Consider the following 13,146-nt stretch of genomic DNA (forward strand, 5'->3'; position numbering starts at 1 on the left):
CCTCGGGGGCAGCAGCCGGGAGCACCAAAGCTTCCGGTAGGTACTGACGGGGCAGGAGGGCCACAGCAGGGCCCGAGGGCCCCGCTCCGGGTCTGAGTGCCCCTCTGCCCCAGGAAGGAGCCGTCCCTCCTGTCGCCCTTGCACTGCTGGGCCGTGTTGCTGCAGCAAACGCGGCAGCAGAGCCGGGAGAGCGCGACCCTCAGCGAGGTGCTGGCCGGGCCCCTGGCCCAGCGCCTGAGTCACATCGCAGAGGATGTGGGGCGCATCGTCAAGAAGGTAAGGCCTTGGGGCACCTGGGGGACTCAGTCGTTAAGCGTCTGCCTTCGGCTCAGGTCATGATCCTGGGGTCCTGGGATCGAGCCCCGCATCGGGCTCCCTGCTCCGCTGGAGGCCTGCTTCTCCCTCTCCCACTCCCCCTGCTTGTGTTCCCTCTCTCGCTGTGTCTCTCTGTCAAATAAATAAAATCTTAAAAAAAAAAAAAAAGAAGGTAAGGCCTTGGGGCGCCTGGGTGGCTCAGTCGTTAAGCGTCTGCCTTCGGCTCAGGTCATGATCCCAGGGTCCTGGGATTGAGCCCCGCATCGGGCTCCCTGCTCGGCGGGAAGCCTGCTTCTCCCTCTCCCACTCCCCCTGCCTGTGTTCCCTCTCTCGCTGTGTGTCTCTCTGTCAAATAAATAAATAAAATCTTTAAAAAAAAAAAAAAAAAGAAGGTAAGGCCTCCGCCCTGGGCGCAGCAGGTGCGGATGGCCCCAGGCTCGAGGGAGGCCCGGTGGGTGTCAGGCAGAGGGGAGCTGGGCGGAGCCTTGAGTGCCCGCTGGCCCAGCTGCGCTGGGGACAGCGGCCGCCACGGCCCTGGGCCAGCGCCCTGCTCACGCTCGGCGTCCTCCTCAGAGTAAGGATCTGGAGCAACAGCTGCAGGAGGAGCTGCTGGAGGTGGTGTCGGAGCTTCAGACGGTGAGCACAGGGCGGGGCCCGCCCCCATCAGAGCGAGGCCATCCTCTCGCGCCCCCCCAAGCCAGGCGCAAGGAAGAGGATCGAGTGCCCAGGAGAGTCCCGGGTTTGGGGGGGACTGCAAGCACGGCCGTCTCTCCCTGTTCTGGGCACAGGGTGGCTGGCCCAAGTGCTCACATGGGGTCGGCTAGCTCTCAGGTCTGAATCCCAGCTGGGCTGGGAGGAGGAGGGGCAGGGCTGGCTGTGGCCATGGCCTTCAGCAGGGCAGCCTGGCCTTGGTCCTCCCTGCAGGCCAAGAAGACGTACCACGTGTACCACATGGAGAGCGTGAATGCCGAGGCCAAGCTCCGGGAAGCCGAGCGGCAGGAGGAGAAGCGGGCGGGTCGGAGTGCCTCCGCCACCAGCACCACTGAGGCAGGACCCCTCCGCAAGAGCTCCCTCAAGAAGGGAGGGCGGCTGGTGGAAAAGGTGGGCCTGGAGGGCACCTGTCTGTCTTCGAAGGCTCTGGTTCTAACCTTTGACCCTGGAATCCCTGGCTCTCCCTGGGACCTGCTGGGAGGTGGGGCATGGAGGGAGAAAGCAGGGCTGGTAAGGCTGGGCCTAGTCAGTTCTGCTGGCTTTCGAGGGCTCTCCAGCCTAGGGTGGTAGATGCGGTACCGGGGAGGGGGGTGGCAGGAGAACAGTCCTCCCTGTGCTCCTAGCTCTCCCCTACCCAGCTGGAGTGAAGACCGCTTTGGTGCTCCCAACTCAGGAAACCTTTGCACCCACCCATCCCTGCCTCGCACAGTGCTGTCAGGTCTCAGAGGGGCAAGAAGACACATAGGACGGTGGTTGGGTGATGTGCACAGAGAGAATGTTTGAGGTGGCCCCTGAAAGGTTGGGGATGTACCAAGCCTGGAGGAGCTGAGGCAGAACGGGGGTTGCCGGCCCGAGATGGGAGAGTTTCTGCGTGGCGGTTGGGGGGGGGGGTGCAGCAAGGGAGGACACTGGGACTTCGGGGCCATGTGCTCCGAGGGGCCTGTGGGACATCGGAGGCACATGTCCACATGGGGAGGGGGGTGTGGAGAGTCCGTGGAAGGCCTGAGATGGGGGCTGGCTGGCTGGCCGAGTAGGTGACCCTGGTGTACTTTTGTGGTCTTGAGCAGCGTCAGGCCAAGTTCTTGGAGCACAAACTCAAGTGCACAAAGGCGCGCAACGAGTACCTGCTCAGCCTGGCCAGTGTCAATGCTGCCGTCAGCAACTACTACTTGCATGACGTCATGGACCTCATGGATGTGAGTACTGGGTGGGCAGGCTGGGGGGCGGGGCGCTATGCCCTGGGGCCCACCTGAGCCATGTGCTTGCCTCCTCCCCAGTGCTGTGACACAGGATTCCACTTAGCCCTGGGGCAGGTGCTCCGGAGCTACGCGGCTGCCGAGAGCCGCACCCAAGTCTCCCAGATGCAGGGCCTGGGCAGCCTGGAAGAGGCCGTGGAGGCCCTAGATCCTCCAGGGGACAAGGTCAAGGTGCTGGAGGTGCATGGAGTTGCCTTCTGTCTCCCACAGCGTTTTGACTACCACCCCCATGAGGGAGATGAGGTGAGGGTCACCGCCCCCCAGGCATGGACGCAAAGGGCTTTGTGTTCTCTGGTCTTCATTGTAACAGCGGTTAAGTCAAGTCGAATGAATCCCACTTTGCTAAGGAGTCGAAACTCCTGAATGCAGCTTATTTCTCAGACCCTCATTCAATGGCCTCAAGGCACATGAGGCTCCCTAGAAGTTTCGCCACTTGCATTCGAAGCAAGCAAACTTCTGCCGTGCATTGGCTGAACGCAACCTCCCCACCACAGCAAACACAGCAAAACTAGCACCAAGTTGAAGGGAAATAAACCATACAAGCTGTAGAATATAGCTAGCATCTTTTCACTTGTCCCTGAGCTGTTTTTTTCCCTTACCAGTTTGTCCAAATGGGCATTGTGAATGGACAGGGATTGCACAGAGCTTTTAGTTTTTTAATCTGTATATTGATCCGAGTCATAGTTGAAAAAGTCAAATGTTACTCAAGGCTTACGATGGCCCCTGGCAGTTCTCTGACTCACCCTTTCTGTTCCCAATTCCACTCCCCAGAAACAGCCACTTCCCTGCTGTCCCCTAGCTGCTGCTTTCTGGGGCTTCCCTCCCTGTGTTCAAATTGCACAGCACGCTGCTAGTTGCTTGTCAACAGACTTCCTTCCACAGCCGGCTAGCCTTGTGCGCAGCCCTACCACCGGCTCCTCTCCCTCCGTCCACCGCCCCAGGCAGCCTGTGACTTCGCTTGTCTGAAAATGCCTGTATTCTAGCCTTGAAATTGGTTGGTAGTTTAGCTGGATATAGAATTCAGAGTTGAGAATAAGTTTCTCTTTCGACTGTTAAAGGCATCGCTCCAGGCTTTCAGCATTGTCGGTGCGAAGTCCAATACCCTTCTGATTTCTGATCCTTTGTGTGTGACCTGAGATTCTTCTCCCTGAAGTTTTTAGGAGTCTCCTTCCTGCCTGGTAAAATTTTGTGGTGATGTTCCTTGGGGATCCTTTATCCTTCACGGTGCTGGGAAACCGGTGGGCATTGTCAGTTTAGAATACTGTGGCCTTAGGTTTTGGGCTTATATTATTCCTTTGATCATTTCCTCCCTCTAATTTTCTTTTCTCTCACTTTCAGGAATTCCTATAATTGGATGTTGGACCTCATGGGTCGATTCTCTAAATTTCTTATCTTTTCTCTTTCCTCTTCTCCTACCTCTATACCTTTTAGTTCTGCTTTGCTTTCCAAATTCCTATTTAAAATAACCCTTTGTACTTGTCTTGTGGACATCATGTTTTCTCAGATCATTCTGAAACATTCATTTTTGTTTTGTTTTCTTTTTTTTTTTTTAAGATTTTGTTTATTTGACAGAGACACAGCGAGAGAGGGAACACAAGCAGGGGGAGTGGGAGGGGGAGAAGCAGGCTTCCCGCGGACCGGGGAGCCCGATGTGGGGCTCGATCCCAGGGCCCTGGGATTATGACCTGAGCCGAAGGCAGACGCTTAACGACTGAGCCACCCAGGCACCCCTCATTTTTGTTTTCTTGACATTTTTCTCTGCTCTCCGCATTTTCTGTTTTTTCTTACAGCTAAAAAAAAAAAAAAAAGCTTGCTTTCATCTTTCTCTTTCATTTCATTTTTTTTCCTTTCATTTTAGAGCTTCCCTCAAATGGCTGGCAATTCTTGGCCATCAGGTCATATTTAAGAGGAGCTGCTGAGAGGTAGATTAGATGAGATATCTGATGCTCATGAGCAGAGCTTGTCAACGGGGGCTTCCCCTCAGGGAAGGGACTCAGACCATCGCTTTGAGGGAGACCCCCATGGTGGGGAGCCTGGGGTGTCCTGGTAAGAAGGTGCTAGAAAGGACTAGTAGGACCTGGGCTGAGGTTACAGGATTTGGGAGAGGGACTCGGCCTAGATACCGTTGAGAAGAAGGGGTAACTCTGATTGGATGTCTTCATAAATCTTATCTAGAAGGCAGGAGTTGGGGGGGGTGGGGGGTGAAGGGAGGCTAAAGCAGCCCACACTCCTATTAGCCTGAACAGAGGGAGGTTTGGTTATTTCTGTGGCTTCGACAAAGTTCTTGTTTTTGTCTGCACTCGGATGTGATTATGAGGTGTCCTTGTTTTTGTCGTCACCTCTCACGGTCACAGAGTGACCTTGTCTGACGCTGATGCTCTGTGACATTCCTTATGTTCAGTAGGATAACACCACGTCCCATCTGGGCGGCTCCAGATGGCAGTGGCTGCTTTCTTCTTTCTCATCAGTAGGAAGTTTTGTCCCCTTCTTTAGCTGTGACTAGTGGCCCTAAGTCCAGAATCCCTCTGATTTATCCTTTCCAGAGGCTAAATCTCTACTTTTCTGCTAATTGTATGGGTTTGGGGGAGGGTCTTCTAATGTTAATGTTTCCTAGAGTCTGGAGAGACTTTTTTTTATAATTCTGATAAAACATACATGAGATTTACCATTTTAACTATTTTAGCTGTATATGTATATATGGATGGATTTTTTTTTTTTTTTTTAGTAATTTCTGTAGCCAACGTGGGGCTCAAACTCACGACCCCAAGACCAAGAGTCACATGCTCTACTGACTGAGCCAGCAGGTGCCCCAGTTTTAACCATTTTTAAGTGCGATGTTCAGTGACATTAAGCACATTCATATTGTTGTGTAGCCATCCCCACCCTCCGTCTCCAGAACTTTTCCATCTTCCCAAACTGAAACTGTCCACATTAGACACTCGCTCGCCCTCCCCCCAGCCCCCCAGCGCTCACCGTCCTACTTTCTGTCTCTCTGAATCTAGATCTAGACTACTCTAGATCACTCATGCGCGTGGACTCATACTGTATTTGTCTGTTGTGATTTGCTGGTGTCGCTCAGCATAGTGTCCTTGAGGTTCATGGATGTTGTAGCCTGTGACAGGATCTCCTTCCGTTTTAAGGCTGAAGAACATGCCATTGTATGGACAGAGCACGTTTCGCTTATCCATTCATCCCTTCATGGACACTTGGGTTGCTTCCTGCTTTTGGCTGCTGTGAAGACGAGTGTGCAAATCTTTCTTGGAGCCCCTGCTTTCCCTTCTTTTGGGGAAACACCCAGAAGTGGCATTGCTGACTCCTATGCTGAGTGTAGGTATAAGTGTTTGAGGAGCCACGGTGTTGTTTCCCGGACAGACTTTAGCAGGTCCTGGTTTCTGCACCTCCTGCGCCTGCCAGGTGCCTGCCGCCTCGGTCTGGTGGCATTTCCGCTGCTCTGGTGGCTTCTCCAGTGCCGGCCTCGCCTGGTGTCCCCATGACCTAGGCCTTCACCCGTCCCTTTCCAGTGGGGCTTGAGGAGGACAGAGAGCGGGGCATGTTTAGCTTGCCGTGGATAAGCGAAGTCTTCACTCTCCTTTTTTTTTTTTTTTTTTAATATTTTATTCATTTATTTGACAGAGAGAGAGGGAACACAAGCAGGGGGAGTGGGAGAGGGAGAAGCAGGCTTCCCGCCGAGCAGGGAGCCCGATACGGGGCTCGATCCCAGGACCCTGGGACCATGACCTAAGCCGAAGGCAGACGCTTAACTGACCGAGCCACCCAGGCGCCCCCGAAGTCTTCACTCTCAATTTTAACTTGATGTCAGTGTCAGAGTTCCCTGGATGCTTAAATTCAAAGGAGAGCCATTCCTCGCTTCCTAAAGCCGTCTCCTCCCATCCCCCACTCTGCCCACAGGGCAAGGCATTCGAATTTTGCCACAGGGAATCTATTTCTGCCTGATTAGAGTGAGCAGTTTTTCTAGCTAGGCCCTCCCTCTTCTGTCTCAGACCCCAGCCCTCCTGACCATGTTTTAAAAAATAATCAACTGCTCTATTGAGGTATGAATCATATACCGTGTAATTCACCCATTTCAAGTGTACAGTTCAGTGGGTTTTAGAGTATTCGCCGAGTTATTCAACCATCACCACTCTCTCATTGCAAAACACGTTCACCCCCCAAAAGAAACCCTGGACCCAGGAAGCAGTCACTCCCCACCCTCCTCCCCCATCCCCCCATTGCCCACTCACCTCCTTTCCGTGTCTGTGGGTTTGCCTCTCCTGGACGTTTCATGTAAATGGAATCGTATGATATATGTGCCTTTTGTGTCTGGCTTCTTTCACAGAGCAGAATGTCTTCTATGTTCACCTACATGCAGCATGGATCAGCCAGGACACCGCTCCTCTTTGTGGCTGAATGACATTCCATTGTATGGATGTCCCACACTTGCTTTTCCATTCATCAGCCCATAGGCACTGGGCTCCCTCCGTCCTTGGGCTGTTAGGAGTAGCGCTGCCATGTCTGTACGCAAGGGTCCGCGGGCACGTACGAGCTCCTTTCTCTTGGGGAGAGCCGGGTGTCAAGGACTGGGGGTCCTGGACAGCAGCCGCCGAGGCGGTGGAAACGTGCACGCTGCCTTCATGCCCGGAGGCCTCAGTGCCCGCTGCCCAGCCCGCTCCCACGCCTGAGCTTTGTGCCCCCGGGCCCAGCCCTCAGTCCCCTGCACGCCGTCCTGCACAGGTGGCTGAGATCCGGCTGGAGATGGAGCTGCGGGACGAGATTCTGCCCCGAGCCCAGAATATCCAGAGCCGCCTGGACCGACAGACCATCGAGACAGAGGAGGTATGAGTGCCCTGGCTCGGGGTGGGGACACGGAGCTGGAGCCAGGGAGCCAGGGAGCCAGGTGGCCGTGGCCTCCCCTCCCCCTTCCTTCTGACTTGGACTTCCTGTCCCTCGCTCGTGCCCCATTTCTTCTTGCCCTGGTGCTGGCCGCCCTCCAGGTGAGCAAGACCCTGAAGGCCACACTGCAGGCCCTGCTGGAGGTGGTGGCGTCGGAAGACGGGGATGTGCTTGACTCCCTCCAAGCCAGCCCCTCCACCCCCTCCACCGAGTCCCTCAAGTCCACCAGCTCGGATCCAGGCACCCGGCAGGCTGGCCGGAGGCGGGGCCAGCAGCAGGAGACGGAGACCTTCTACATCATGGTGGGGAGGGGGCAGCTGGGGGGGCAGGGATGGGGCATGGGGAGGACCCAGAGCTGGGATTAAAACTTTGGGCTCTTCTTCGGGCTTCCCAGAAGCTCCAGGAGTACCTGAGTGGACGAAGCATCCTTGCCAAGCTGCAGGCCAAGCATGAGAAACTGCAGGAGGCCATTCAGCGAGGTGGGCCCCACTTCTGGCCCTGGGCCGCTACCTCCCCACCCCCAGGGCCGGGAGCGCACCTGCCCTCCGCTCTCCTGCCTGGGGCCCCCACCCAGCCCATGTTCCTCTCTGCCCAGAGAGGTTGGTCGGCAGGCCGGAAAGAACCCAGTAGGGCTCCTGGCCCCTGTCCTGTTAGCCTTTCTCTCTGCCGTGCATTAAGGACCTCCCGGCCTGAAAAGCGCACCTATGCTTTCTACCCCCAGGTGACAAAGAGGAGCGGGAGGTGTCTTGGTGAGTGCGTGCTGCGTGCAGGGCCCGTGTGTTCTGATGAGTGGGTTCTGCAGGGACCAAGCTGCCATGTCCCCATCTCCCCTCTCCTGGGGCCCAGCTCTGCTGCTCATCGTTCCGTGGCTTCCATTTCCCACTTGGCCCCGTGGGTTCTGGACTAACTCGTGGGCTCCAAGGCCCTGTTTGGCTGGGCTAGGGGGTGGGCCCTCCTATTCTCCATGCCCCCTCCCCTCAGAACCAGCTTCCGTCCACTACAGGACCCAGTACACACAGAGAAAACAGCAGAAGAGCCGCCACCCCCGCCCCAGCTCCCAGTATAACCAGAAACTCTTCGGGGGAGACATGGAGAAGTTTATCCAGGTACTGGCTTTACCTCGTGCTCCAACTGAGTGCAGACCCTCCCCCGCATTTTGGTTTCTCTCCAGCCCTGGGCCATCTCTGTGGCCCGGCTGCCTGTGACCCCCAGTGCCCTCCACTGTCGACAACTGGTCAACTGTCCCTTCCTGGATGGGCCTCTGTCAGGCCTCCACCAAGTGAAGGGGACATCCTTCACTAGTAGCAGGCATCTACAGAGGGGCGCCTGGGTGGCTCAGACCGTGAAGCATCTGCCTTTGGCTTGGGTCGCGGTCCCGGGGTCCTGGGATGAAGTCCCGCGTCGGGCTCCCTGCTCGGTGGGGAGTCTGCTGCTCCCTCTCCCCGCCTCCCGCTCGTGCTCTCTCTCTCTCAAATAAATAAATAAGGTATTTAAAAACAACCACCCAAACAAAAAACAAAAAACCCCAGGCATCTACAGAAAGCCTCAGGCAGGAGCATGTGAGAAGCAGAGCCCACAAGCCCCGCTCCGGCTAGCGTGCCACTGGGGGTCCTAGGCGGCGAAGTAAGGGAAGCAAGAAGGGTCTGAAAAGAAGAAATAGCGCTGGCCTTTCTTATGATGTGATTATGCACTCTGTGTGTATTCAAAGAGCAAACAATGTAAGACGCCCGGGAGCGAATCTCACAAAACACATGCCAGGCCTCCTTGCCAATAACCATCATGGCTTGTTAAGAGAACATACAAGGGAGCCAGTGACAAGGAGGGACTGTGAAGTGAGCACCCTCTCTGTCCCCAGAGCTCAGGCCAGCCCGTGCCCCTGGTGGTGGAGAGCTGTGTCCGCTTCATTAACCTGAATGGTAAGCAAGACCTGGGCCCTCCTGCTGCCCACCTGGCACCCGATCCTCGAGGGGGTGGAGAGGGGACTTGGCACCCATCGGCTCTCATCCTCCCCCCAGGCCTGCAGCACGAGGGCATCTTCCGGGTGTCAGGCGCCCAGCCCCGGGTCTCAGAGATCCGTGACGCTTTCGAGAGAGGTAGGGACAGGCAGGAGGGGGTAGGGGTCGGGGGAGAGCCGGAGCTGGTGTGATTGGCCTCCTGCGCCCTGTGTCACCTGCAGGGGAGGACCCACTGGTGGAGGGCTGTACAGCTCACGACCTGGACTCAGTGGCAGGGGTGCTGAAGCTCTACTTCCGGAGCCTGGATCCCCCGCTCTTCCCACCGGACCTGTTCCGAGAGCTGCTGGCCTCTGCAGGTGAGGCCAGGGCTGGAGGCCGGCCGGGCGGGAGGGGCCGCTTTCCTGTCGCTGCGGCCTCACTCCTGCTTCTCTCCCCGGGGTGGCGGGGGGGTGGCCTGGGCCGCAGAGTTGGAGGCTGTGGCCGAGCGGGTGGAGCGCGTTGGCCGTCTCCTGGCCCAGCTGCCCGCACCAGTGCTGGTCGTCCTGCGCTACCTCTTCACCTTCCTCAACCAGTGAGTGCTTTCTGGGCGACGGGGAGGGCTGACGGTGGGGCGTGCGGGGGCCACCAGGCGGGGCGTTCCCCGCCCGTGACCCGCGTGTGCCCCCAGCCTGGCTCAGTACAGCGACGAGAACATGATGGACCCCTACAACCTGGCCGTGTGCTTCGGGCCGACACTGCTGCCCGTGCCCGCCGGGCAGGACCCCGTGGCCTTGCAGGGCCGGGTGAACCAGCTGGTGCAGACTCTCATCGTGCAGCCCTCCCGGGTTTTCCCACCGCTGACCCTGCTGCCCGGCCCCATCTACGAGAAGTGCATGGCACCGCCCTCCTCCAGCTGCCTAGGGTATGCTCTTCGTGTGCGGGGGAGGGGGGGTCCAGCAGAGGGGAGCCCCCTCATCTACTCAGATGCCTCGCCCTGACCTCAGGGATGCCCAGCTGGAGGGCCTGGTCGGGGAGAACGAGCCGGAGCTGGAAGCTGGGACCCTGGCCCAGGAGGATGGTGAGGGGGGAGAGAAGGAGGACCCGATCCTGTCCCCGCCCTGGGTGCCCCCTCCGCCTCCCAACTTGGACCCCCTTTTCTCCCCAGACCTGGAGGGGGTTGTGGAGGCCGTGGCCTGCTTTGCCTACACGGGCCGCACAGCCCAGGAGCTGAGCTTTCAGCGCGGGGACGTGCTGCGGCTGCACGAACGGGCCTCGGGCGACTGGTGGCGGGGCGAGTGCTCAGGCGCCCGGGGACTCATCCCGCACAAGTACATCACGCTGCCCGAGGGGTGAGTGAGCAGCTTCTCCGTCCCCCAGGTGTCTTGCCCCTCCCCTGCCCCGAGTCCTAGCTTCCCTAGGCCTGGGGCGGCCCAGACCACTTCTGGCCAGCACTGAGCCCGCCGGCCCCCAGAGCCTGCGCCGGGAATGAGTGCTTTCAACGGGCTGTCTCTCCGACCCTAGTGCAGAGAAGGTGGGCCAGGGGCCGCAGGCGAGCAGTCCCGAGGTCCTCCTGGCCATGGAATTCGTCCATCGGTGAGCGAGGGAAGGATGGTTCTTCGGGAAGACTCATTTTGGTGGCCCTCCTTGCCCACCTCGGCCTGAGCACTGCTGTTGGGGAGCCAAGGCTGTCCCGGGCAGCAGGTGCTGGGCCAGGTCAGAAGGGGCTGGGGTCTGGCTTTGGCCATGTGGAGAGGGGCCCAGCTGGGGGAGAGTTATCCGGGTGAGGGACGCCAAAGGAGGACAGAATGGACCCGCTGGGCCAGCCTCGCTCTTCCCCCCTCCCTTGGCCATGCCCTGTCTGTACCCTGCAGGCCAGAGCCATGCACCCCACCTGAGGCCCCTCTGGGCACACCCGGGGGCCCCTCTGGGCACAGACGGCACTGCTTGGTCCCCACCTCCCCGGAGCGGTATGTGGAGGTAGACAAGGTGAGAGCCAGGACTGGCCGTGTGGCAGAGAGCAGGGCAGGGGGGCACCTCTCCTGGGGGGGTCTCTGCCTCCCCCTAGGAACCAAACTCTTTCATCCCAAGGTTCAAGTCTGACCTTCCTGGCCTCAGACCAGCTGGCTGAGCCCAGCCTAGGGAGGGACAGGCCGGCAAGGGTGTGAGCCCAGAGGGCAAGGACGAGCCCAGAAGCAGGGTGGAGGGGGACACAGGGGCTCATGCAATTGGGCTTCACGTTTGGTTCTTGACTGGGAAGTGGCAAGTGGGAGTCCCAGGCAGGCATGGCATCTAGAGCCAGGATAGGTGACAGGAAGTGACCTAGCAGGCACTCGGTGGCCAAGGAGGATGAAAGGGACAGATGGAAGAGATAGACAGATGGGGTGGGTAGCTGGCTGGGGAGCTGGGCACGGTGGTGGTTCTCACAGGAGGAGATAGACAGATGGGGTGGGTAGCTGGCTGGGGAGCCGGGCACGGTGGTGGTTCTCACAGGAGGAGAGAATGGGTGCTGGATGTGGCTCCGGCAAGGGGGCAGCTTGCGGAGACCCGGCTCCCTGCTCTCACGGGCCTGGCATGCCCACCTGCGGGCTCCCAGTGAGCACCGCCGGGCTCAGACAGAAGCCCTGGGGCCAGTGTGAGCTGGACGACAGAGCCCAAGAGCACGCAGCTGTGGCCACACGGACGCTCATGCCAGGAAAGCAGGAGTCAAGTGGTAGGGGTTGGGGGGGGGAGCGGGCAGCAGGGGGACACTGACCTGAGAGGCCCCAGCACACTGGTGGCTCCGGGGGCCAAGGAGTGGCTATGATCCCAGCCAGGGAGAGCGTAGGTATGACAAAAGGGAGGATCTGTTGGTGTCCCCAGAGGAGGCTCTGACAGCTACACCAAGAGTGGCAGGAGGGAGGGGCGCCCGGGTGGCTCAGTCGTTAAGCGTCTGCCCTCGGCTCAGGTCATGATCCCGGGGTCCTGGGATCGAGCCCTGCATCCGGCTCCCCGATCCGCGGGAAGCCTGCTTCTCCCTCTCCCACTCCCCCTGCTTGTGTTCCCTCTCTCGCTGTGTCTCTCTCTGTCAAATAAATAAATAAAATCTTTAAAAAAAAAAAAAAAAAAAAGAGTAGCAGGAGGAAAACCAGGCAGGGGAGGGGGGCGGCAGCTTTGGGGCCAGTGGAGAGGAGGGGCGTGGTGACAGGAAGGTGGCCAAGGGCTTTGGTTTTGGAATGAGAAGGAGTTCGAGTGGACGCTTGGGCAGCAGAGGGAGGAAGGCCCCCCTCCTGCTCAGGTGGTGACCCCCTGACCTGGGCGTGGGAGAAAGGGCTGGCTAGGTTGGGGGAGGCTCTCACCAGATGCCCTCCCTCTCTCTTCTCCCCTCTAGGCCGTGGCACAGACCATGGACTCCGTGTTTAAGGAGCTCTTGGGAAAGACCTCCGCCCGCCAAGGCCTCGGGCCAGCGTCCACCAGCTCCCCCAGCCCCGGGCCCTACAGCCTGAAGCCTCCAGCCTGCGGCCGCCTCGGCAAGAACAGAGGCTTCTCCCGGGGCTCCGGGGCCCTGGCGTCCCCCTTGGCGTCCCCCTCGGCGTCCCATCCCCAGAGCCTGGACTCGCCCCTTAAGCACTGAGGCTCTGCGGCTGCCCTGCAGGCCCCGCCCCGCCCCGGGTGGCCACCCTTGGCTTCTCCCTGGCCCCGTGCAGCCAGCGCTGGGCTCCTGCCCTCGCCCCCTTCGCAGAGGAGGACACAGCTGCCTGCCCCACCGCCCTGGCTGTGGCCCCCTTGGGAGGCAGCTGCGGAGGGAGGCTGGGGGCAGGCCCCTCCCTGGCTTTGCTGTGACTGCCTGTCAGTGGCTGTTGCGTGGTGGGCTCCCGGGGCCTGTCTCTGCCTCCGCTGAGGGTGCGAACCTGGTGGAGGCTGGCAGGCGTGGGCTGCCATTTATAAAGTCCTGTGCGTTCACCCCCCCATGCAAGCCAGTTGTCTGTCCTGGGGGGCTGGGCAGGCAGAGGCACTGTCAGATGCCGGGGTGCTCAGCAAACGTGGCAGCTTCCACGAGGGGT

General features: G+C 59.1%; 1 protein-coding gene across 1 annotated transcript in view; it reads left to right on the top strand.

Annotated features, from left to right (window-relative positions):
- Nucleotides 1–13,053, top strand: part of ARHGAP4 (Rho GTPase activating protein 4) — a 17,309-nt gene extending 4,256 nt beyond the window's left edge. The window contains exons 5-25 of the mRNA XM_081808053.1: nucleotides 7–36; nucleotides 114–276; nucleotides 889–951; nucleotides 1,240–1,416; nucleotides 2,094–2,222; nucleotides 2,304–2,525; nucleotides 7,014–7,115; nucleotides 7,274–7,474; nucleotides 7,567–7,651; nucleotides 7,894–7,921; nucleotides 8,176–8,278; nucleotides 9,028–9,088; nucleotides 9,188–9,265; nucleotides 9,349–9,483; nucleotides 9,593–9,698; nucleotides 9,795–10,028; nucleotides 10,111–10,184; nucleotides 10,272–10,455; nucleotides 10,628–10,699; nucleotides 10,978–11,092; nucleotides 12,474–13,053. Of these exons, the coding sequence (XP_081664179.1) occupies nucleotides 7–36; nucleotides 114–276; nucleotides 889–951; nucleotides 1,240–1,416; nucleotides 2,094–2,222; nucleotides 2,304–2,525; nucleotides 7,014–7,115; nucleotides 7,274–7,474; nucleotides 7,567–7,651; nucleotides 7,894–7,921; nucleotides 8,176–8,278; nucleotides 9,028–9,088; nucleotides 9,188–9,265; nucleotides 9,349–9,483; nucleotides 9,593–9,698; nucleotides 9,795–10,028; nucleotides 10,111–10,184; nucleotides 10,272–10,455; nucleotides 10,628–10,699; nucleotides 10,978–11,092; nucleotides 12,474–12,716 (2,605 nt within the window). The 3' untranslated portion in view covers nucleotides 12,717–13,053. The remainder of the gene's footprint in view (nucleotides 1–6; nucleotides 37–113; nucleotides 277–888; nucleotides 952–1,239; nucleotides 1,417–2,093; nucleotides 2,223–2,303; nucleotides 2,526–7,013; nucleotides 7,116–7,273; nucleotides 7,475–7,566; nucleotides 7,652–7,893; nucleotides 7,922–8,175; nucleotides 8,279–9,027; nucleotides 9,089–9,187; nucleotides 9,266–9,348; nucleotides 9,484–9,592; nucleotides 9,699–9,794; nucleotides 10,029–10,110; nucleotides 10,185–10,271; nucleotides 10,456–10,627; nucleotides 10,700–10,977; nucleotides 11,093–12,473) is intronic.
- Nucleotides 13,054–13,146: the final 93 nt, after the last annotated feature.

Source organism: Leptonychotes weddellii, chromosome X, assembly GCF_054177405.1.
Source record: "Leptonychotes weddellii isolate Sample4059 chromosome X, ASM5417740v2, whole genome shotgun sequence".
Lineage (NCBI taxonomy): Eukaryota > Metazoa > Chordata > Mammalia > Carnivora > Phocidae > Leptonychotes > Leptonychotes weddellii.